Source organism: Anoplolepis gracilipes, chromosome 12 (genome assembly GCF_047496725.1).
Source record: "Anoplolepis gracilipes chromosome 12, ASM4749672v1, whole genome shotgun sequence".
Taxonomy (NCBI): Eukaryota; Metazoa; Arthropoda; class Insecta; order Hymenoptera; family Formicidae; genus Anoplolepis; species Anoplolepis gracilipes.
Window position 1 is genome coordinate 7,869,123 of NC_132981.1, and position 27,123 is coordinate 7,896,245.

Here is a 27,123-nt window from a genome sequence, read left to right on the forward strand (position 1 = left end):
TCAACTGTGCCGAAAGCAACCGCACTTTGCGTTTTTGTTAGCGTCGTGAAGAAAATAGTTTGAAAGTATTCTCAGGCTCCACTTCCTGTGACGTTTTCCATGTTCTCTGGACCCAACTGCACATTATGCGGAATGATGAACGATCTTTTCTACATTTTACATGAACGCAAAGCGCACACAATGTCAATTTTAGCCGCATGTATCAAATTTGGCGACGTATTGTCGTCGCTTCAAGCAAACTGATATGAGACATATATTTATAATCTTAAATATATGAAATTATTGTATTTCTTAATATTTTATGACATAATATATGCTATATAATAATTTAGCAATTATAAACTATTTAGTAATTTTAAATTTTCCATAAGGTTATAATATTGCTATAACAAGATATATATGTTTAAAATTTTGATTAAGAATATTTAAAAAATTAAATTACGTTCACTAAAAATTATTTTAACATAATTTTATTTGATTTTTGAGCACAATGAATATAATGTCAGAGAGAGAGAGAGAGAGAGAGAGAGAGAGAGAGAGAGAGAGGTCAGTATTGTTTTAGCAGCAGTTATTGTGTCAGCATTTGTATGGCTGATATCGGATGATATTATAATCTATTGTTACATTATTGTTAGATATATATAAACTAATTTAACATTACTATTACACATTCAAATGACTCTTTTACTTCTACTGTATTTAAATTAATAAGATAGAGAAAAATATGGCATCAGAAATAACAAGACAGAATGGCATTAGTTATATCACCTGGTACATTGTACAATGAAAGGACTCACCTGAGCGTTCCGTCTACTTAAATTCAATTAAAGAAACTGCTCGAACAAAGCACGTTCCAAATATCTTGCTAAAACATTTGAAGAATATCCGCGTTTCTCTCACAATTGAAAGACGTAATTAAAAAAATTAAGTGTTTAAAGAGAAATATTGCTGATGAAGACAATAATGAAAAACCTAGATATCAACCAAACAAAATTAAAATCACTCAAAATCGTGTTGTTCTTATATTTAATTTGAAAAATTGATTAATTTTTCTATTAATTTTATGTAAACAAATCGATTACTTAATTGTCTTTTTTACTGTAAAGCAATTTTTCAAAAATAGTTCAACGCATTACAGAATGACAATAATGGATTTTAAGCATTATTTTACTGAATATTACAAAGTGCAAATAGTCAGATTCATGCCGAATGTAAGCGTCTAGCATTCTCTCTTTTCCACGACAAAACATAATAACAAAGCATAAAAACCTTTCGTCTCTGGACCGTCATTTTCACGGAAAATGCGCGTTCCATAATTCCGTTCTACAGTAGCAAACACCACCTGCAGGAGGTTTATAGCTAATAAACGCAAATACCGCGTTGCTTATGCGGAATACGCAAAATATTGATATACATTAACTATCCAAATGATACCAGGAATAACGGCGTCGTCGTGATAGATATAACGATTCGATATCGCAAGACTGAATAATAATTTTAATAACTCGAACGAAAAATAAAACTCGTCTCTCTCACACAAAGCTATACGTTTTTTGTTGAAAGGTTTTCTACTACTATTAATCAAATATTATATAATATTATATTTTATATATATATATATATATATATATATATATATATATATATCCTTTAAATAATTTTTACGTACATTTTATTTTTCTCATTTTATTTTTTTACTTAAGAGCATATAATTTTTATTGAAAAGCATAATTTCGTAATTGTTTTACTACACAAAATACTATTGTATATATATTATTAGTTAGTTATTAAAAATAAATTAATTAATTACAACATATATTTTTTGTATGTACCTTTATTATAATTATAAAGTTTCTGTCTCAACTTTATTTTCTATTCTTTATTTTCGTCATTATATTTTATCCTACTAACATTAGACTTTTTTAATATAATTATTAAAATTTATTAGAAACACAAAGTAACATATTAAAAAAAATATTGTCTTCTAATAATAATATACTAAACATTTTTAATGTGATTACTAAAAGACATTACCTAAATTAAATAAAATTATAAACAGTTGCGAATTATGCTTGAATAGATAAGTTTGTATATTTTATAGACTTGAATGATATTTTATAATTCTTAGATTATAACTTATTTTCGAATTTTTTATTTACATTTTATTACATTACTTTTGCGTTTAGTTGCTAATAAATATGATGAGTTTCATTAATTAATTCCTATCAGCAAATATTTCAGACAAATCCTGTATATTAAAATCATATTTTCGTGTAGCTGCTATTGAAGATATCGGGAAAACGCTGCGTTTTTACTTGACAGATCATGACAGGTGCGCGCGACACCTTTCCTCATTGGACCAAACTGAAGAGAAAAATAAGAAAAATACGAAAAACATTCATGTTAAAAGCCACTTTATTATCCAGGATAACCACATTGAAACTGAACCTGCTAAAATGAAAGTGAATAATCCGTTTAGCATTATCGACGTAGCAATTAGCATTATATTATATACAGGTATATGAGAAAAAGTGAAAGCTTACATTCTTCCTACTTTTCGTCGCGTAAATCAGGAAGCAAAATTGTTTCGTATATGTCAATAGAAAGCTTCGCAGACTTCAACTTTTAAATTTTTTACGATTTGCGGATTCATTTAGCAGTTATCTTTAAAAACAACTATATATTAAATTTTATCTATATATTATATAATATAATTACAAAAATGCTACAATATAAGTTCATCTGTGTAATGATTTCTTCAAAAATTATCGAAATAAACTTTAAGATTATAATTAATAAATTGAGCGAGAAATTCTTTGAAATATTAATCCATACTATAATCTATAACACAATAAATTATTTTGAATAATTGAAGAGAATTGCAGGTATAATAACATTTTCTAAAAAATCACAATCAAATAACAAACCCAAAATGCTTATTACGAAAAATATAACAGTTAAGTAATTGCATTGGTTTTGATTTTAATAGAATTTGTTTCACGTCCAAAATTTGTTTGCTTCTCTCTTTCTCTCCCTATTGTAGTCTCATTTATAAAATACAAACATTAATTTCCTTGATTCTCTTACAATCTCATATTTTATGTCGCAGTGATAATTCATTCCAGTAAACATATATATATCAGTAAACATATATATATCAGTAAAGCTATAAAATAGAATCAATATAATACAATGCTATCATTTGACATTACTATTAACGATCATTATTAACAATTGCGGGAATTAGGATTATTTTATGAATTATTTAATGTTTCGGTAATATTCATCAGACAGTAATATGAGAAAAATAACAACTATTTCAATTTTTTTCAATATTTAATTGGCGAATATTCTTTCGGGGTTAGTAATATCAACAATTTGGTTTTACTGGCAATATTTATTTATTGAATTGAGGAAGGAATACCTCGTGAAATTTATCTGTACTGTGATTGAATTTTTTTATTCGGCATCAATATTGGTGTGCACATGTATGCATATATAAATTTGTTACTTTTCAATAATGTAAATGTCATGCTATAAGCACAAATATTGGAGAATTTATAAATATTATAACAATATAAAAAAGCAAAAATTTATTTAAACAGAATTTTTAATTATTTGAGTATGTAAGAGCGAATGTTATAATTTTCTAAAAAATGTTTATTATATAGACATTACATTATATATATGTGCTTTTATATATGCAGAATATATAAATATACAAAATAAAAACGTATAGGATATACGTCATAAAAACTGATAAAAAATAAATTAAAATGTTTAATTATGCGATATGCTAGAGATATAAAATAAAATTATGTTACCGTTTTAATATCATATGCGAGGTTTAACAGTGTTTAAAATAAAAATTTTCTGAAAGAGAATAATAAATGTATATCATAGAAGCATGCAATGAAAAAATTTGTAAACTTTTCCATAGAAATTCAAATCATTAATTTATGTTGCTAAACATAATGTTTTTATAACTAAAATATTAATTATTAATAATTTTCTCGAAATTTTAAAAGTTATTAGAAAAACAATAAACCCATATAAAAAACAAAAATTTAGTTTTTTAATTGCTGTTATCCATGGTCTTCTTCAACGTCTTTAATCGCAAATATGCAGGGAAAAAAATTGACGTACTTTGCTAATATTACTTCGCGAGGCACATAATATCTTCCGTGATAGACAGAGTATATCGCTTATATACTTGCTGCTTAATGAAGGGAGGAAGAAAAAAAGAGTGCTAGGAAACAAGGGAAGAACAGTGACGATGAGGAAAAAAACTTTGTGTGACGTATACACGAAGGTGGATGATGAACAAGTGTACGTCGCACGAAACCGCACCGTGCAACGAGCGTATATCTCGTGGTGCATGCAACCAACCAGTATAGAAGAAAAATAATATATAACAAGCCGAGAAAGGCGGAGAGAAATAAGTGAGAGGCTAAATCTTACGAGAATCAAGGAGAAAAGTGTACGAACTCCTCACCGTTTGATGGTCTCGCACGTTTGCACGTTTTGCAATTACGTTCGTGGGCGTTTGCGTCTCTGTCTGGCTGTTGTTTTTGCGTGCAATCACGTAAGTGCGTACGTGGGTGTACGTTTCTACAAAATGTTGTCGTCTCTTTGAGTAAAGAAATCCACTAATCCCTGTTTGCGTGTGTATAGTTTTGTTGATAAATTGCAAGTCCTATTCTTATTCAAGAACTATTAATTCTTAACTTGCAACGCCATAACGTCTTCACCTAATAATTAATATCCTTTGACGAACAATGCCGAGCTACAACTATTAATATTTTATTAGTATTATAAGTCGTGAAATATCATCTTAATTTAACACCATACATAAATAATGTTTAGAGACAATAGAAATGAAAGAAATATGTCAATAAAATTTATCTCTTATTTAATCTTTACATAATCAATAATTTTTTTACTAAATAGTTTTAAAAACTTTTCACTCTTAATTCCTATATTTTTCTAAAGAATGTAAAATTCACACAGAAATATTATTACGCTTTCAATTAAGTAATAATTTAAAAAATTCACGTGTCAGTATATCAGATTGATATTATCTTAGACGATAAAAAGATCATATTACGTTCTGAGAGCTAAATGACTATTAATGCAGCTATGTTAAGTAAGATGTATGTTCACCTACTGCTCGTGATTATCGATATAACGACAGAAGTGCCTGCCTTAATGCGGGCTTCCGTGCTAACGATACGATCTTTGAGGGTGGAGTTCGCAGATCACGAAAGAGAAACTGGCTTGTCTCGGTCCGCGTTCCAACCGTGATAACGTATCATGTAAATGGCCACAATCGTTCGCGAAAGGTGTAACTTTGATGAGTCAAACTCGATTGTACCGATGTAGATAGGAAAAATAATGCATTCGTCATTATTGTAAAAAGTTTAAAGTATATTATCATAATACGTTGCATTGCTCGGCTAACTCTTTATAGTTATCAATTCTTTTGCTGTCACGTTTTCATATTTTGTATTTAATTGCACAACAATTTTAGATAAAATTTTACGACATATAAAGACTGTTATATTAGCAGAGAAGATGCAATAACGTCTTACCTCTCTGATGATCTTGCAACTACTAACGGTGCCAATGTGCGAGAACAGAGCACATAATAAATTCTCCGACACTGCACGATCCAAGTTGCCGACATACCTAAATTAATAGTAATAATTAAAACAATAAAAGATCTATTATTTTATGTACATTTTTTGTATAAAAAATTATATTAAATATACATACAATAAGAATTTACAACCATAATATTTATACTTTTTCTCAAACATAATTAAAAAAAATTCTAATGCCATGTTCTTTCAAAATACTCTTCATGATTAGTGTAATATATATATATATATATATATATATATATATATATATATATAAACTAGACATGATTTAATAATTTTAATTATGCACATGTCTAATATTATTTTTCTTGATTTTAAACTGTATAATTTGTGTTTAAAAATTCTATCTATTTAAAAACAATTGAGATTATTAACATAAGATACGTATGAAGAAAAAATAACTATTAATTTGAAATTCGAATTTGTGATCGCTAAATCTTGATAGAGAGTATAGTCACGAAACGACGAGTCGTTCCAGAAAATATAGCGGTGGATGGATACGTGCCAGAAATCCATATGTCTGACGGCCGAATTAGAGCGGAAATAGGCAAAAATCCAAATTTCCGAAATGTATACCATATACGACGTACGTACCGCACGATAAATTCTAAACTCGTAATCAGAGCTCGATTTCCGTAATGGAAGAACAATGAAGAGTTGTTTCAGGAAACAATACGATAATACGGGCGGCTGTTACGTGAACGGAGCAAGAATAGAGCAGTAGTAAATGTCATCGGAGTCGCGCATAAAGTTGCCATTAACTCGTTATACGTATCGTGGAATAAAATGCACCGCAATACGGACATACATAAACTAAGCTCGGATGACCATAATACTTTTTCATTTAATCACTGGAAGAGAAACTTGATGCGCGGAAGTAAGAATATTAAGAGAATCATTAAATTGGCTGTATAACATTCTAACAATAAGAGAGATGAGAGGAACATTCAAACGATAGTCCAGAATTGATCTTAAACTATAAGTTTTTGCATTAAATATCTATAAACATAAAATGAAATTTAAAAATATAAAAAATAGCAAAATGATAACTAGATCAAATATTTTTAAAAAATCACAAATATTTTGATCACAAATTCATTTAAGTTTGATTAGTGTTTATGTGTAAATATCATAGAAAACAATCTTTACTATACATTTATATTATACATTTAAATAAACTTTGTATAATATATATATATAGTTATGTTGTTTCAAGTAATTTTCACAGAGATTATAAAATTAAAATAATTTATATGATTTTTAAAAAGTAAGATATTTGTAAATATAAATTTATTAATAATGTAAAATCATAAAAGATACCTTACAACCGATATATAAATGTATAAATGTTTTATGTGCATTGTTGTTTTTTTCTATAAGGGTACATTACTTGAAATATATTATTATAAAATTATTAAGACAATTACGAAACCATACTTACAATGTTTTCGGCGTTGTGTCGTTCGACATATTGATGCCAGAACTATTTCACACCGCGTTGCGAGCCGCTAAGCACAGCAGCTTTCCGTATACTCACACGTTTAGAATTGTATAATTTTACTTAAATGCATAACTAGAGCACTGAATATCTAAAGTCTCCTAATAATGGAATTGCAAACTCTTAGCGCGTGCGTAAATTGTCAAATAGTCTGCTAAAGTAAAGAATAGGCGGCAAATTTTAATTCTTACATATATTTTTTTCTAAGTTAAAAAAAAATATTTTAATAAACTTATATACGTATACTTTTCTTTCTCGACTCCAAAACTTTATTGCAACATTTTGATTAAAGATTGCCAGTTTTAATTAAATACCTATACGTGAATCACGCTTATCGTTTATATCGCTTATATAAAAATTCAATTTTTTATATTAAAATTTATTATCGCAAAACAAGAAAAAACAATTTTTGAAGCGCCTATAATTGATTATTGTTTGTGTATAGTTTCTAAAGTGTGCTGACTTAATAAATGTAACCATGTGGTTTAATAAAATCATGTTAACGATATCTAATTTATCAATTTCTTCAGAAAAACGAAGTAAAATATATCTTTCTTGTGAAATTTACCCTGCCATGGCCAGATACTATAAATAATTCGTGAGTTGCTATCGTAAATGTCGTGAAGTTTTTCCGAAATGTAAATCACTCTTACTAAAGGGCTTGTTATAAAATCGTATTCTTACCTCACTTTATATAACTGCCATTGAGCGTAAACGTCTGTCTTGCAATGTATGTATGAGTATCTTTCTGCATGTTGAAAAGGGAAACATAGCTACGTGTCATGCACACAATGTAGTAAAGCATAACGAATGGTCAGACAGCCAGATTTGAATGGCATTGTGTATGAAAGTAATACGTAGAATAGCATATTTTTTAACGCAGAAAAGAGAGAGGAATCGCCATTCTTAAAATATAGTAAATTTCACAGAAAATACTATTTATATAAAATCGTATATGTGTATATTCTTATGTTAATATTTTCCTAGATATTATACTTTACAAAAATATTTCATGCAAAGAAGAAATCACATTTCTATAAAGTTTTTAATTATTAAATTTTCAAATATATAATAGATGTATTTATTCGACATTTTCTATGGTGTAATTTATAAATGCAAGACAATTTGTTCATCTTTATAAATTCTCATATTTATTCTTTTATATAAAGATATTTAATAAAGATATTTATCTTTCAATTTATATACATTTCAGAATAATTACATTAATATTAATATAGTAAGGCAGTACATAGACTTTACTCTCTCGATGTCTATATAATTTCATGATTCTTGTTATAATTTGACGAAATTATAAAAAGATTGATGTACAACGTGACTTTTCGTGTGCATGATTATTCGCGTGACAATATAGGCTCGGCCGTACGTATTAAACGCCGTCACGTAAAAGCCGGCACTTAATTTCCCCGCAATTATAACATATGCGGGTCACCGTGAAACGTGCCGACCGAAAAATCCTACGTCGAAAGATTTGAAGGAAACATATTTCAAAGTCAGCCCGGTTAGATGGTGAGGATATAAAATAGTAGTCGATCAGCGACGTCAACTTTACGGATCGTGCCCACAGCGACCACAGTTGCATGTCGAAAACGGTGCCTTTCGGAACCGCCGAGAAGCCACGAAGTACCGCGAAAAACTTAGTTTTGCGAGGACGATAAATCATCTTGAAATTCGCCGGGGCTGACAGGCATGTAGTTTTACGAGAGCCTGCACGCAAAATGCAAAGCAGTCTCGAACCTGGTGGGCTTGCACCGCAATTAATTAGCGTTTCGTGATAGCCGTGCATGTGCCGAAGCATTTTCCTTTTTTCTCCTAGAACCGCTAAAGCTGCTCGCGCGATAAGGTGACGCTATTCGTTGATCCGATTGGACATGTAACACCATTTTAAAGAACATATCGGTACTGCTCGACTACACGATATCGAGATTGTTACCAAAGTTTTTCATAATTCTGTCACGTGCCTCTATAACTATACCTGAAATGGATTTGGAATTAACAATGTTAATATTAATCAAGTAGCGACTTGCAATATAACATATGTGTAAATTTGTAATCAAGATAAATGAAGGAATAAAATTCCGAAAATGTAAAAGATTACAGCAATTTATTAAAATTTGCGCGTACATAAGAATTAAAATTAGTGTTTTTTTTTCTTTTATAATCCGCGTTTAGACAAATTATAAAAATTTATATAATCTACATTTTTTTTCAACAATAACATATATATTTACATGTTATTTCAGATTTGCATATTTTCGTTCCAATATTTGTATCTTCTCTCTATGCAACATTTTATACATACCTTCAGTTATACAACCACAATTGTATATATCATCTTAATGTCAATATGAATATATATTAAATATATATATATATATATATATATATATATATATATATATATATGTAGATGTATGTATGTATGAATATATAGAATAGATTAATAAATATAGTCAAATAAACGCAATTAAAAATTAAAAATTACCAATTATATAAATGTACCAATATAGGTATATTATTCTTAACATTTCTTTCTTAAATTTTCTTTGTCATTCACCTAATAATTATTGACTTGTAGCTAAAGTAAAAAAGTCAGAGAGAGGAGAATTGATCACATAGGCCGATTTTGTAATTTTAAGTGCAGTTAATATTTCATATACATAGATCTTAATTAGTGCTTTGTGATAAAATTTACAAATAATACAAGATCATTTTAAAATACAAAGTTTGATTTTTCTTCCTTCATCTTTTCTTTTTTATCGATGTTAGACAATCTAATTTTTTCACTATAAATACTAAAGTAAATTTAATTTCTCTCTCAGTGTGATGTATTATCACGTTGAGAGAGAGATTACTTCTGTTATATATTTAAGTTTAAAAAGTAAGGTGGAAAAGATGTGTTGTCGATCATGATTTTGGTACAAAACCAGTCATAGGTGGTGGACCAACAGGTTTCCCAGATATGGGCACTGTAGGATCTACTCCCATAATAGATGTTCCTTTCATGTTGCTTTCATTGCTCGACAACGCAGCTGCTAAATTCAAAGATGGCGAAGGAGACACTCTCTCAAATGACAATGTTTGTTGAGGAAGTTGCGTGTCTGTCTGAATACCTCTAGATCCATATATTTCCTTCAATATCAAGAGCATAGTATCTTCGGATTCCCTACAATTAATCAAATAATGAAAGAATTAGTGAGCAGTAAATATAACGTAATATATTTCTCGCAACAAGTGTACTGAGATTTACCAGTAACAGATATGGCTTGTAAGAGCAAAAATATATTCGTTAATATATTCAAAAGGCGCTTCTTGAAGAACGTAATCTATTCTTCGACCACAGTTAAGTTTTCCTATTTTTATATTGGCACCATCATCGTCATTGTTATGTTGATTTGGTACATTAGGCTGTTTCTGTAACTGTTCCTCGACAACTTTATCAATCTCACGTTCCAAAGCTTGATTGTCTGGCTTGTGAAATAAGGCTAACTGATAGAAAGAATTCCACGTGTGTTTTACAGAATCAATTAACTTTTGTTTCAAATCTGCTCCGACACGTGCCATCGTTTCCTTCAATTCTACAAATCATAAATACATACATTTTTTATCGTCAAAATTTATTATCATAAATTATCATATACATTATTATATACATTATCAAAATTTATTATATGCATTATTATATACATTATCATAAATCATCATATATATTATAAGAATAAAAAACTTTTAGACTCACCTAAATGCATTCTTTTTCTGCCTTTGTGATGTGGTATCAGCATAGGTCGAAATTTGTGAGCTTCAGGATTAATCAAAGATTCTACTCTGTATGCTACCGGATCGAAAGGATGAAAAATATTGAAGAAAGCCGGACAAGTAGGTAGAGTAAAGTCTTCTCCGAGAGTATCAATCCCGCGAACTGTTACAAACATGCCAATCGGACTGCCGAGAGCAAAGAAGGCACGCGGGTAAAAATTGAGTTGCGGATAATGTATGTAAGGTTGGCCAGTTCCTGCCGTGCCCATTACAACATAGCTAATCCTTCTACTAAGACGTCTTTTTAAAACGGCCGCTGGCATTGGTTTGATGGGCCCAATACTGTCATTTTCCTGCAATAGGCGCAATAAATAATTTATTATATATTTCAAGTTAAGATTAAAATGTATTTGAATTATCATAAAAGCTAGTAATGGTTTTTACTTACATCTTCCTTATCACTACCGGTATTGTCTTCGTTCTTGTTTACTTCTTCTTCTTCTTCCTTCTTGGACTTTTGATGACATAATAGATCGAATAAGATTAAACTACCCAATGAATGGCCACCTAAGTATATATCTCCATCAAAGGTAGGATTTCTTTCTTTGAATAGAAAGTGCAATCTATTTATCTCACTTCCGACAGTGCGCATAATAGTTTGACAATATGCAGGACTAGTATAAAAAAGTATATCGAGCAATGTATCGTTAGTAAAATGCCGTAACTTTGGAATACTCTCCAATGTGATAGATTGTAACTTTTTGTCGATTCCCGTATCCTCCGAATGAAGCGTTGTGTGCCAGGAGATTGGCAAAACTTCTATTCTGTGTACGATTCCTTGTTCACCCGCGGTACGGTAATGTGATTGTACCAATTGAAGTGATATACTTCGAAATTCATCGACTGTCATAAAAAAAATTATAAACATTAATATCGAAATTAGATATTCATGAATTTGATCATTATTATAACTAGCTTATTTACTAGAGCATTTAACGTAACATTTTGTACAACTTACCAACTTCTTCTACAGTGCGGAATTTCAGGTCGCAAACACTACCTATACCATGCACGAGAAATAGGAGATGATCTACTTTTTCGGGCTCACCCTCATCTATATTGAATTCGTCGACTCCTCGTTTAACAACTCTTGGTCGACTTGTAGTACCCTGTAAATATGTACTGTCCTCTGAACCCTGTAGAAATTAGGATCCACCATTTCAAACAGAACCATGCGTGTAATATAAAACGCGTACTCTATGCAGATTGTAAAATAATTTATTAAAGAAAATATTTTAAAACACAATAGCGTAAATCGGAAATAATATGTGATATAAAATAAAATATAATTTTTAAAACACTGAAATAAAATAAAAAGGAAATAATATTATTAAGACAATATTCAAATTAATTAATTGTAAATTATAAAGCAAAGCATTTTTAATAATATTGGACATAAATTGCATAACAAAAAGAATAATTTTTAACAGCACGTTTATTCCATTTTAATAAAATATAATAACATGAAATATTTAATTAGTGGCATTAGAACAAATTGTACAATATATCAACAACAATAGAATCTAAAAAACTAAGAACAAATATTTTTAAAATTCACGCAATTACACATTATTTATTGAGCAGAACTTTTATCAAAAATTTGTCAGCCAAATATTTCAAAATATAAGCTGCTTCAAAGAAGCTTTAATTAATTATAAAATTTTATTTTATTGTTGAATTTATTATACATAGCTTATTTACTTACTGCACTATTTCCCCAAGATCCTGTCAAATCTGGCGAAGTCGGTTGTAAATAATGGACCTGGACTGTTGCGCTATGGAAAACAACATATTCTCCGTTATTCAAATCAATTCTTCGATTCCAATTGTTTGTAAGACATGCTTGCTTATATTCCTCCTCGAGTTTAACAGCAGTACTTTCGTTGTAAGGAACATATCTAGCTTCAGTCGCTCCTTTGAAAAACCAAGAACATCTTCTAACTTCGGTAGAAGCACCGGTCCAATATATGGGCGTTCTTTGACGACGCAAAATATCGACATCGTAACGACCACCCTCAGTAGCAACTGTGGTTTCAGGAGTAATATCGGTAGAATTATGTATTTCCTCTAACTTTAAACTATCTTGCATAGAGAACGGAAGCCATAATATTTTGTTCTCCACTTCTTTGCGGTAGAACCAATGGTGGTATACCGGTCTGTACTGCATATGTTTATCGGAAGATCCAGCAGCCTGGAAAATATTTATTTTTCATGAGTACAGTAATTTTCGTGCATTTTTTAAAATAACAAGCTAAAGTAAAATAAATATAAAATAAAAAAATAAAATATAGCTAAAACATTATAATATAATAACATTCTGCTATAATATAAATACTACAAAAATCTTGCCTAAAAAATTTATTAATAAAGAGATAAACAGCTATAAATTAATTATATAGACATAAAGAAAATTTATCAACGTAATTGGTTTGCATTTAATTACAATATTTTAGGAGATATTTTTAATCTTATAAATGAATTAAAAATATAATAAGCGTGAGATATTTTTACCCAATTTTGAAAACTTGGTGGAACGGTATCCGGTGTAGTACGATTAATTGGCGCATTAACCGACATTTGAATAGGGCTAAGTGTAGCTGATCCTGTTGGTTCAGGTATTGCCGCTACCATCGAGACCGCAGGCGAAGAATATGCGGTACTATCTTCATGGGCAGCGTAAGATTGTTGTAACCCACTGGTATTCGTGTACAAGGATGGATTTTGATGCGATTGCTGTTGAGAAGATTGTTGATTGTACGTATGTGAAATAGTCAATTGTTTAGGCAATTCATTCGCAAATTGAGCAGGATTATAAAATGTTGGCGTTGACGATTGACTGGGCGCGTTATATACTGGCTGATTAGGTACAGCGTTTAACACCTGCGATTGAGAAGATTGATCGGCACTCCAAAACGGAGTGTGAACCGTGGAATCGATTGCTGTAGAACTAAAAGCTGAATTTCCTTGAGCCTGTTGCGGATTTTTTGTCACATCAACTGTTAAGATACTTGGTTGACCAAGAGACGAATTTAAATTATTGTCCTGAGAAAAATTCGAAAATCCGTCTGTTTTTGTCGTTTCAAAGAACACACTTGCCGATTGTTCCGCTGGTTTTGGCAAGCTGTAGAAAGTGCTTTGCGGAAGTTGAACAGGCGGTACGTAATTCAAGCTTGATCTTTGATCTGCGGGTTTGTCTGCATAAAAAGCGGAGCTTGGCATAAACGTCGATTGCAATTGGAAATATTGTTGAGGCAAATGCGTGTTCGACTCAGCCGTTTGGTTATCTGTTGCAATGGGATTTTTATCGGCCGTATGTACTTCCGGGCAAATCACCGATTCCGCCGCTGGCTCTTGCCCAAGAGATACGTCACTCCAAGTGTCACTTCCAGGCTGAACGATTTTCTCTTGAACGTCATTTAACTTTGTCTTGTATGATTCATCGATAAACTCATTCGTAGTCAGCGGCGTCTCGTTTTGCGATTCGAAAGATTTCGTTAATTCAGTAGCGACGCTAAACGTAATCTCATCAATTTTTGAAAAAGTTTCGGAAGTTGTTACGCAAGGAGGATCTTCTTTTTGCTCTGCAAGTAAATGTTCCAACTTTTCTGTCACCTTGGCTGCTGATATCGGTGTAAATGTCGCTTTTATCTCCTCTGATATCAATGATGGTTTATGCGTAGATTGTGTAGTTCTTTCGAGAATACTGTCTTTCGAAAATTCCGACGATGATTTTAGTTGATTTGGATTTTTGAACGCAGCTACTTCTCTGTCTAAATTAGATGTCGGTAGAATGTCTCGATTTACGTAAGGTGTGAAGCCAGGGAATGAAACGTTCGCCGGAGTATTCTGTGGTGTTGCAGGCTCCAATATTTGCGAAGGTATCGGTTTTGATAACGATGAAACAAATTGCGGAGATGTAGACACGGAAGAATTTTCGGATAATTGAGTCTGAATTGTGGAGGTTACAGATGAGTTATACGTTGCTTCTGTTGCGACTAAATTGGGTTGAAATGATGTACAAAGAGAATTATTTCCCGATGGTTGCTCAATCTTTGGAAGTTGTTCAGGTAAAGAACTAGTCTGTTGTACGTTAAAATTTTTACCCTGTACCGATCCTTCCGACTTAAACGGATTTAAAATGGTTGGCGGTGCAGACACATTTTGAGGAGGAAAGAATGTTTGCACCGTTGAGCTCGACTTGGCGTTGTTGGTCGCTAAATCAGGTGGAGGCGCATACTTCAGGCGTCGTTGGTTACCAAGACGATAAGAAACGGGCGCTTTAAAAAGAGAAATAATAATTAATTCTAAAAAAATATTTTTGAAGTATAACGTCTTTATTATATTGCAACTTAAATATTTATTTCTTGTCAGATAAATAGGATATAAATAGTATACCATTTGAGTATATTATTTGATCTTATTCCTTTTTTTAAATTAAAAAAAAGTTTACATTTAACAAATATCCACATTTATCTTATATTGTCTTAGTCTATTATGCAAATTTGCATCGTTGTTTGTACCATGCTGTCTGGTCAACTCCGATTTTTTTTCTATATATGGACCGTATATTGGCCTTGAGTTTATTAATAAACATGAAAAAATTACCAGACAATATGATGCAAGCAGCAATACGAATCTGTGTAATAGACTAAAGCAATGTAAAAATATAAAGTATATTAAAGTATATTTTTTTTTAATTTGAAAAGTGAATAAAATCGAATATGTTCAAACAGCATTTCATATTCTATTGTTACCTGATAAGAAATAAATATTTAAGTTATATTTAATTTTTTATTTTAATTTTAAAATCGTCAAGTTCTTTTAACTCACCCTATATAATAGAATGAATCAAATAAAAAATAAATTATGCATGTAAACAGCATGCACACAAAATTAAAATAAAAAAAATTGACCGGTTTCTATTAATTAAGATTCCTTGGAATTGTTTTACATCAGATTTTTCACGTAACGCTGAGTTGTACTTATTCATACATTACGTCAATTAAAGATGTAATGAAAACTCATTATAAGAAAAATTATGTTGAGTCATTAATAATATAATTGTCAGTCAAGACATGATTTTGCGTAGGAGTTTCTTTTAAATACTCACCATAGCCAGACTGAGGTAAACTGGGTGGAGCTGCGGGCTGCGGAGGATTTGATACAGTATCAGTGGGACCGAAAGTAACGAATCCCGATAAGTTTGTATTTCGAGGATTCTGAGAATCAGTCGCTAAGAATCCTGATATTTCCGACTGAGAACCATGATGTCCTTGTGAAGATATGTAAGGATTAGGTTCGTGTATCACTCCGCTTGAGCTGTTATCGATTGTTTGATTTATTTGCGATCCCAAAGCGTCGGGTTTAATTGATGACAGCGATAAGTTGGGTAGAGAAGAAAGGATCGTCGTGAAATATCCTGATTTTGCTGGCTGAGTCACTGTATCCTTGTTTTCCTTGGACTGAAAGGTTACATCTGAGCCAAAATTCTCCTTCACCTTTGCTGGAGACTGGGATTGAATACTAGCTGGCTCTTGTCCTATGAAGTTGTCGAGTTCGGCATCTAGAAAAAAAATAATTCAATTTATACACAATTATCGATTTATAATATATTATTTTTTAATATATTTGATACTCCGTGATATATCCGTATGCGAGAGAAATATACAAAAGAATATAATTTTGTCTTTATCATTTTGTAAACATATTTTAATAAATTCGTGTAAACTTAAAAAAATACTTAAAATAAAAAATATAAAAGTACGTAAAATAAAAAATTATTTAAAAAAATTAATTTTGCTCAATAAAATTTTTGTGAATATTTTTCCTTTTAAATTTTTAGAAAAATGTTAAGATTTTCAGAAATTGTGAAAACCACATTTAATCATTATCAGTCAGTCGGATGTAATAACGTGTCCACAAAATACCTTCCTCTAGACAACTGAATTTTCCATGTTATTCATGAAATGTCAATATTAGACAGGATGCAATGAACGTAAGAACCAATGACGAAGATAATGCTAACTGATAATATTCTTACTCTTTGACGTAATTGATAGACGAACATTCTGAGAAATACTTTAAATTATTGTTTGATGTTTTTACATTGATATAACTTATTCTTATTACGAGTGCAAGTCTTCAGATTTATGTATAATTCACAAGAATTAACTATGACATTCACGAAATTAAGGAAAACTCATTAATTAGTAATTTAGTTTTCAAATATTTCTTATTTACGTTATTGAATACTAATTCTCAGGAATTCTTATTAAATTATTATAAAAACAGATAATCTATACATTAATAAAAATACTTTATTAAATATAAAAATTTCTTTCTGTTTTACAAGATCAGAAAAATGCATACAGTACTATTAGGTTTAATACAAAAAAATAAAACTTATAATTTGATATACATATATTAAGTAATTAATGAAAAACATCTAAGATCGAGAAGGAGTGGAAAAAATAAAAACATCGACAAGGTGCTCTTAGAAATCAAATTCGAATTCAAAGAATCAGTTAGATCTTGACGCATGCTGAGCACCGACATAGCTCAGAGATTTATTAATTTTTAAAATAAAGACCTTTTTTTAATTTGCATTTAATTCACACTTTTCGTTCACTATATGTAATAAATGCTGTTAAATGCTACAATATTTATAAGTTTATCTAACTATTGTGTATCAAGCTTTACTCATAACGAGATACCTTCAATTGTGCAATAACATACGTGAACGCCCAGATTTACTTTTGTGCTCGTGTTATCATCAATGTAACTGAAGACAGGTTACCCCTTTGGTAAACTTACACGAACGAAACTTTATAAGTACGCCGCACATTTTTACGTCTAGTCTTTCTGTCGAGTCGTTTCACTGTACTTACGTCATGGAATCACGCGTGTACTGGCTTTTTGTGATATGTTATGTGGCTTGCATTTTATGCAGAAATGCACTCGGTGAATCAACAAAAGTTTTTGCGCCAATTAATGACACTTCTGAATCGAATGCAAGAATATTCAAGACAGAGAATATACGAACCGTGCAATCAATCGAGACGGAAACGAGGTTGGATGGGATTACTCTAAAGAATGACAGGTCTAAATTTGACATTTCGTTAGTATCTCCGAAGAATCTATCAGAGATAATAAAAACTTCGAGCGATTTCTTAAAAACAAAATGTTCTAGGTTTGTTATATTAATTTATGCAACATATTTATGTTAATAAAATTAATAGCAAGAATATTTATAGACGATACTTTCGTTATTTGTCTTATGTTTCAATTGCTTATAGATATGTAAATCTCAATATACATAACAATATATATATATTATCTCAATACATAAATATAAAACTACAATAAAAATATTATTTTAAAGAAATTAATATTTTTAAATAAAAAAAAAACAAAATATTTCTGTTGAAAGGTATTGCGTACAACAGGTGGAAAAAAAAACTGGCAAAAACAATTCTGTCGAAGATATTAATCTTCTTTTGTCATTCGCCGGAAATAAAACCGAAGAGAATAAAAAACTCAACATAGAGATATTACGTAAATAATTGGTTTTCAGATTATCAATATTATTGACATTGCTTATCATATTTGATTGAATATTGACGTATATAAGTTCTGCAAATTACGTTATTGTTCTTATTGTTAGTTTAGCTTTTAACATTAGATATCTTAAAAATAATCGATGACGCATAAATAAATATTATTTTAAATTATTAAAATAATATTTATTTATGCGTCATCGGTTATTTTACAATATAATGTATAATGATATCAATGATCTTATTATATGTTAAATAAATGCATATATATGCCGCAACAAATTGATTTGAAATACAAATTATATATAAGTGAGTTTCATATTTTTTATTATTTTTACGTTTTAGATGATTTTTTAACGGATAATAGCTCAAATATAAAGATAATAAGACATATCTTTATCGATAATAAAAATTCAACAAACTTAGACAATTGTCAAGTAAGTTATTTTTAAAGAAACGTCAATTTTGATCAATATTATCACGTATATATTCATTTTATTGTAGAAAAAAAATTTAATGCACAAGGTTAATCTAAGTGAACATACCGAAACCAATTTTCACATAGATGCTAATATAACTGAAATTGTAATTAACATTTTGGGAACTCTTTCGCGTGCAGTTCTGACTATATCTACAAGTAAGTACACGCACACATACTATGTTTTTTTATTTTTAATACAAAGAAAAAACAATCTTGCATTTTTATTCTGAATGTATGTATTCTATTCTAAATATTTATTTTTAATTCCACATGTACATTTATTCATTCATGAAAAACACTATATTAATATTTCTAATATATTGAAAAAATGTATCTAATTATTAATCTTAAATAAGATTATTTAATTAATCTTGCAATTAAAATAACAGCACATATACGTGATTAACTTATGTAATATGAAAATATTACATAAATATCTATTATTTTATTCATGCAGTGCTTGGATTTTTTAATACACTTTATATCACAATTCTCTTTTATTCATAGAAATATCTTTTGTGCAAAAAACCATTTAAACCGTGTGATAAATTCTAGATTATGTTTTTTTACTTATTAACGCCAATTTTTTTACTGATTTTATCGATTATTTTTGATTTGATGTATATAGAATAGTGTCGTTACATCTAACCTTTATACACCAAGGACAATATTGATCGGAGGGTGGTTGTCTACTTAGTATTCGTTGTATTACACTGAATAGCCACACAAGAATTCATATTTGCACTTATTATAAATATTTTTATTTTTAATTAACAAAGTCAATATACCTTTTCTGTGACGGAATTCTTATAATCGGTAAATCAATTCAGCTTAAAATATAATACAAAGATAAAACTCAATGATTCTCTTATCAACAGACTGTGATTTTGTATCGTCAATTTTAATTTACTATTCGAAACATCGAAATATTTACTCTAAGAACAATTTTCACTTCCAATGTGCACCTTAACAGACAGAACGACACGGAAACCAGGAATAATAATGTCATTGGCATGTACGCACAACGCGAAAAGGGTAGTTATTGGCGCGCGCAACCTAGAGGGTGGTGCGTGAAGCTAACAGGGTGGGAAATTTAAAATACAATTTTCACGTTGTCACTTTCTTTAGAATAAGATAATATCACGAAACTAATATTAAGTGGTAATTAAAATTACAAATTTTATTTTTATGAAAACTTCTTGGTATAAAATAATTAACTGTTTAACGACAAAAATATGTCAATTATATTGTTTTTCTTCCACTAACCTCGTTTTGATAGTTATAAATAGTTCAAGAAACTAAAATAGAATATAAATTAATAATAATTTGAAGATTTTTTACTGATTATTGTATTGATAAACATAAACATGATAATTTTATTAAAAGTTCTGCAAGATGCAATATTATTTTAGTATAAAAAGAATCAATTTTTGAAATTATTAATAACAAAAAATCCAACAAATTTGTAGTACAGTTATACTTTAAAAGGAATTTAAAAATTAATAAATTACGTAACAATTTATAGCATTAACTAATTAATAATAGAAATAAAAATAGAACGACATACGTCTTTCAATTTTGCTGCTGTTTGCTTAAAAATCAGAAATATTCATGTATGTATCATGATGATTAATAATAGTTTTTTTTCGGAATCACAAGGAAAAAACACTCACGCTTTTATCTTTGCACGAGTAAATCGCGACTTAAACGTCAACAAAACGCGCAAGTTGTTTTTGCGTGGTCCACACGTACTCTCGCGCGACTGCCAACTTCCTCGTGATACGGCAGCCGTCTTACAACTGCCAATCCATCGGTTTCTGGCTCGCAGATACATACAAGATTGTGCAATTCGCTCGTTGCTCTTTGACCACGGCACTCCCTCTCTTTTATACTTGTTTAATTTGCATCTTGAAGCGGCTCGTCCAGACAAACACAAGATTTTAATACAAAAAATTGTTTTTCTGACGTGATATTTAAAATAGAATTCGATAGAATTACAAAGAAACAGATGCATTCCATTGCAAAAATGTGCAGCCATCTAAACCTATGGATATTTCTTGCAGATGAAATTTACACAACTACTTTCGACTTTCGACCGTGTCGTTGAATTTCTCGAAACCTTGCCAAAGTTATTATTATTCGCGTAATTGTATTTTTAGCCAATCTACAAAATACCCCTATCCATAGCACTGTTTAGTAAAATTAGTTAGAGTTTTGACAAGACTATAATTATTTTAATACTTATTTCTTTCGTATAATCTCTTAAAATTCTCTTGATATTTATGACTTTATATTACATTTTTTTTAATTTTATTTATTACCATATATATTCCTTCAAATGCTGCAACTAACTTCAATAGAAATCTATTGCTTTCACTTTCATTGGCATAGAAAGGTAAATAAAGCCTTTGCAGGCGAAAGTTTTGTTTATGCATTTGAAGGATGAAATAGGAAAAATTCCGGAAAGAATAGTGCGTGCATTATTTGATGAACTTTTAACAAAAATTGATTTAAACATATATTATTTGATAAAATACAAAATACTAAAAAAGACATAATATTACTATAGTATCTAATATTACTTATTAATATTATATTTAAAAAATATATTATTACAAATTTTTTTTTTATTATTTCTTCTACAGAAGAGAACTTTAATAAGATATTAAATGAAGACATACAAAGCAAAGCAAATATAAGTAAAACTAAAGAATTCAATAATTTAATAAAAGTAAGTTGAATACAGCACATTATCTTTGCATATGATTATACATTACCATACACAATCAACAGTATATATTTTTAAATAATCATCGAAATTATGTCTATATTCTACAGAATGTTCCCGAGATTAAGAATAATGAAACTACTATATATGCAATAGTAAGAAATTCTGAATTAAATAGGAGACCAAAGTTTGTACGTGTGTTTAAGAGATCAGCAGAAATTATTGATAAAAAAAAAAAAAGAAATAATGACGATGAAATAATGTCAAACAATTTTTCTGATGTATTATTTCCTTCAGTCGAGTCTACTGTAGCGAAAAATATAATCAATTATTCTAGTTTCTCTTCAAGTAATAATACTCTGACGAGTTATGGTGGTATTAAATTTCCACAGAGTACATCAAAAAACAGCCAGGTATTTATCAATAAAAAAATATATTTTTAGTAAAGCATATAAACTTTAATCTCTCTCAAATTCTTTTTCTTCATTAATTTACTACACAAGTCATAGGAAAAAAAGAGAAAGAACGAATTAATATAAATATATATAAATATTATAATATAAAGTAAATAAGATTTTTATACTGTATAGGAGCAACAGCAGAAAATTGAATCACGATCATTTGAAATTACATCGTTAAATGAAGATACGAAGGATATGAAACTATCCACTAAAGATAACAGAATGATGCAAATACAAGATAATGATCAAAATTTTTCTATGCAAGATTTTGCTCAAAATATTGGAGATTCTTTTGAAAAAAGAAAGATACTGCTAGAAGTAAACCCAAAAAGTAACTTAATTGCTACTCCAGGAACAACACACAGAATTTTGTTTGATGTGACAAATAACTGCGTCCTTCCTGTGAGATATGTAATTCGAGCAAGAAGTTCGCCACTTAGAATTCTTAGTCTAAACCCAATTCCGTACGTAAATCAATTAATAAAAATAAAAAGTAATTAGTTTTTACAAAGATTTAAACGAGGATATATTGGCCAGTACGAACCGATAGAAGAAAAAATATATAACTGCTCGTTTCAAATTCATATATATTTTAAACAACTACGTATTTTTTATGCTCATTAATTTTTCATATTATTCTGTCTATAAAAGTATTACATCAAGAAAAATAAAATGAATATTTTACGAGATATATTATAAGTTTTGCAAAATTATGTCAAGTTAAAATACAAAATATCTTGAATTCTCTATTCAATTTTTGGTCATTTTAACTGTTTACGCAAAATATTACGAGAAATCACTTTATATAAAAAAAATTAGAGTAATTGAAAAAATCAAGTTAACCTTCAAATGACCGAAGTGACTCCACAAAAAAATTATTACTAGCATATTATGGCTTTCTTAATATCGTACAATTTTTGCAATTACAATATTTTAAAATTTCTAAAAATAGTAAAGATATTCAGGTAGAATTACTATTCCTGTAAAAGTATTTATATTGTTGTGCTTTATTATTTGTATTTTTTAAAATCTTCATTAATTTTTATGCAACAGCTTGTGGTTAGGTTCAGGACAGACAAATTCTGTACCCGTGGATATCTTTGTACCATTGGGCACTCAAGATACTGTCAATACGCTTACGTTGTTGATCGATGGTACTGAAATACCAGAGAAGACAGTATATGTTTACGTACAAAATGCAATTTCCAAGGTAAAAATAAGTATATAAGATGATATAAGATGATGTAACTGATTATAATTATAATATTTTTTAATATTATAAAATTCTTTAAATTTACAAAAAAAATATTAATTACAAAAATAATGTAAAATGAATTATGCACATCGCGAGTTAGATATATATTCTAATTTTATATTTACATAAGATTGTATATTTTATAAAATGAATTATGCACATCGCAAGTTAGATATAATATATTTTAACTTTATATTTATATAAGATTGTATATTTTATACCAATTATTACTATATAAATTTTATTATGTATTTCTATTTGTATTTAGAACGTTGATTATATAAAACCGACACTCGAATATTCGTTTAACAGCAATTGCGCTGGTAAGCTGGACAGAGATCGTTGCGAAAAAACATTTTGGAGTGCTGACATCATAGTTCAAGATTTCGAATCAGGTATTCGACGAATGCTTAAAAACCTGGATGGATAAACAGTATATATAACTACAAACTGAAAATTTTTATTTATCTTTTTTAAGGTTTGAAACGCGTTTTATCGACTCCAAATGGGCTATATTTACGAACTAAATTTGTAAGCGGCACAAAAGACCGTATAACATTTTACTATTTATCGAACTGTTGCTCCACAACAGCTACAATTACAGCAATAGATATAGCAGACAACGAGTATTCTCGTACTGTTGATGTAACAGGTATTTTTTTTCTTATTACCGATAAATTACTCATATATATTTGATATATTTATTTAACAGAAATTTATGATAAATATAAGCTGCAGTAAATATAAAATTGGCATGACTGTAATAGTATCAAAATGTCAAATGTCATAGTAACATTTCAATTTTTTTATAGCATGGGATAATCTATCGCAAGGAGAGATAGCAGCTATCGTACTTGGTGTATTACTACTCCTCTTTCTTATAATACTTCTCATTATTGCAATAGTTTATTGTGTTCGTAGAAAGAGTAGTCATGACTTGCCTTATACACAAAGATATGGTTCTAGACAGCCAACTAGATCCGAAGGAACAAGCTTCTAACAATATGTTAAATATTGAGAAAATTAGCTATATTATTATTACAAACAACTATATCATAAAAATTGTACATCAAATTTCTAAAATATACATTATTCGATGTATATATAAAGTTTAATAAATTTTTATTATAAAATATAATTGTATTAGTTTAAGATATAGATTCTTCCAAATTCGTTTATGCTAGTTTGTCTAGATTAATTGTATATTTTTTTAAAGCGTAAATTAAAAAATAAATCATGCTATAATAATATCAAAATTTTAGTTGCATAATTAAAAAAACGTAAACAATAAAATATTTTTATATGTTAATTTTTGTATTATTACTGAAGTTCGTATGCATATATGCTTTATACGTAACTATGTAAATCTGAGCATGACTAAATATGGGCATGACCAAACGGATATACCAAACCATACATCTAGATATAAGTACCTTGTGCTTGACTCAGAGACTTTCATCGCATACTGTCACATAGTTTCTGTAATATCGACTGTGCAAATGATGAAGGAAAAGCACAGATGTTTGCCAACGAATGCATTTTGACAAATGCAGAGGCACGATACGAAGAAGATCAGGCGCAGTAAAACAGAGCGAACAGAGTAAAAAGAGTTGCTTTCTTGAAGAAAGGTTTCCTATGATTACTTCTTTGCAAATCTTATCATCGGAATCAATCATTACTATCCAATTTTCTGTATTATCAGGTCAAATAATATGCAAAATATGTTGAGCCTCGCCCAGAACTTCTCGTTGAATAAACTCACCATCTTGGAGCACAGCTGACGCAGGTGTAACTGGTACGAGTAATGTATTCTCCGCGTAACTGTCGAAGGGAAAACCGGGCCCAGCACCGGACAATAACGGGTTTTTCACTTTACGAGATGCGTTGTTCATGTTCACTATGATGTCGGAACCCACACAGTCCACAGTGCCACTGACATTTAAGCGTAAAATAAACACGTGGGACTTCAAATTCTCTTATGAATGCAAACCCACGCTACCTTATCGTCCACGTAAGCATGTGCTTATCAGCTTATTTAATAGTGAACACGTTGTGTTACGTTGTACCTCTTCGTGCTCTTATGGAGCGTGACTGTCTTAGACAATCGTCGATTACATTTAGGAAGTTTTGTATGTCCCCGTTTTTACATTGGTATTATATCTAGGGTATATCAAAGATGGCGCTAAAATTCGTCGTATTTGCATCTATATCAGTTAGTACATACATACCCAATACAAAAATAAAAGAAGGTACATGTCATATGCTTGGAGCCAAAGATACAAGTTTTATTAACCATAAATGAAATAATCAGAAAAAAATAACAAAGAATATAGAATTACATGATATTTTATTACTTTATAAAAGTTATTGTCTATATTGTGTCACAAACAAATTCTAAGCAAGAATAAATTAATCTTAATAAATAATTAATAAAATTGAACAAATGTTAAATAATAATGTTAAATAATAATAATTATTACTTTTATATGCTTTAATAGAAATAGGATTTATATTTATAATTATCCTGTACTTAACAAAGAATAAAGCTCCTTTTATTGTTAATTATTGCAGTCCATCTTATTTATGAAAATTATATATACATTACATATTTTTTTATATTATATTATTATTAATATATATAATTTATTAATGTTATTTCTTATATATTATTTTTTCATCTAAAATTTTATTATGTTATTTGTCTTTTAAAAAGTTACTTTAAATAATTCACTTATCGCTTAGCATATATTTTATATTTATTTTTGTTAATATTAATCTAAATTATAATATAACACATTTTAGAAATAAAAATAATAAAATTTTATAAAAAATAATATTTAATTACATAATATTCTATCAAACATAGATTAGTAAAATTATTTAATGCCGTCTATCTCCACCTATTATTTCAATTTAGACAATCAAACATATAGTAAATTAAAAACATTCAAACTTAACTCTCAATGATAATAACGATCTCTATTTCGCCAGCAGCCAGTTTTGTCAGTGAAACCTTGGGAGATGTCTATTAGGTTTGCTTGTAAATGTATAACCATTCCGCTTTTAGCTTATATTAAAAATTTATACAAATTTTCTTCATTAAAATGTTTAAAAATGCTTACATTTAGTTAAATCTCTTTAGAATTGAAAATTTATCTATAAAAATTTAAATAAATTATAATACGGTTTTAAAAACTCTATTATGTAATATAATCAATACTCCTTGAAAAAAATCTCTTTTATTAAGAGTAATATTGTTTTCTTTAAGTGCATAATAGTTTGCAATATAATATGCATTTTTATTATGACATAAGATGATATATTTTTTTATGTAAATAATTATGTAAAAAAATATGCAATGTAGTATACATATTATAATATGTTTATAATAGGTAAAGTGTTCTCTTCTTTTGTCTGGTACACATGTCGACATGATACAGTTATGATCCCGTTTGTTGCTCTCATTAATCAAGAATTACTTTAATCAACGTGCTTTGACTTCCGCAGGCTCATATAGGGAAAGATTAAACATCAGAATCCGATTTTCGATTTAATCCTTTTCGGGGAAAGAGCTTACACAAAGATGAAAGCATTAAAACTTCAAAGGACCAGATAATTAGTAACATGTGATACAAGTATTAAAGAAT

General features: G+C 29.2%; 2 protein-coding genes and 1 pseudogene across 4 annotated transcripts; 1 reads left to right on the forward strand and 2 right to left on the reverse strand.

Moving 5' to 3' along the window:
* Nucleotides 1-7,300, reverse strand: part of LOC140672171 (nucleolysin TIAR-like) — a 104,999-nt pseudogene extending 97,699 nt beyond the window's left edge.
* Nucleotides 7,301-9,718: 2,418 nt separating this feature from the next.
* Nucleotides 9,719-25,573, reverse strand: LOC140671649 (uncharacterized). 2 transcript variants are annotated; one of them, XM_072903139.1, is made up of 9 exons: nt 25,239-25,573; nt 16,106-16,558; nt 13,507-15,272; nt 12,701-13,186; nt 11,954-12,104; nt 11,384-11,838; nt 10,919-11,288; nt 10,430-10,757; nt 9,719-10,345 (listed from the first exon to the last, which is right to left on the reverse strand). In XM_072903139.1, exons 1-9 carry the CDS (start codon nt 25,366-25,368, stop codon nt 10,087-10,089), a joined length of 4,398 nt encoding a protein of 1,465 aa, XP_072759240.1. In that variant the 5' UTR covers nt 25,369-25,573; the 3' UTR covers nt 9,719-10,086. The 2 variants fall into 2 exon arrangements, with proteins under 2 accessions (XP_072759240.1, XP_072759239.1); XM_072903138.1 differs by having other exon boundaries at nt 11,954-12,131.
* On the forward strand, nt 17,858-24,476 carry LOC140671651 (uncharacterized). Of its 2 annotated transcripts, none has more exons than XM_072903140.1 (11): nt 17,858-18,184; nt 18,425-18,549; nt 18,897-18,988; nt 19,056-19,188; nt 21,678-21,763; nt 21,871-22,173; nt 22,351-22,685; nt 23,275-23,431; nt 23,745-23,871; nt 23,955-24,128; nt 24,289-24,476. In XM_072903140.1, the coding sequence occupies exons 1-11, from the start codon at nt 17,886-17,888 to the stop codon at nt 24,474-24,476; spliced, it is 2,019 nt and encodes a 672-aa protein (XP_072759241.1). In that variant the 5' UTR covers nt 17,858-17,885. The 2 variants fall into 2 exon arrangements, with proteins under 2 accessions (XP_072759241.1, XP_072759242.1); XM_072903141.1 differs by having other exon boundaries at nt 19,077-19,188.
* Nucleotides 25,574-27,123: the final 1,550 nt, after the last annotated feature.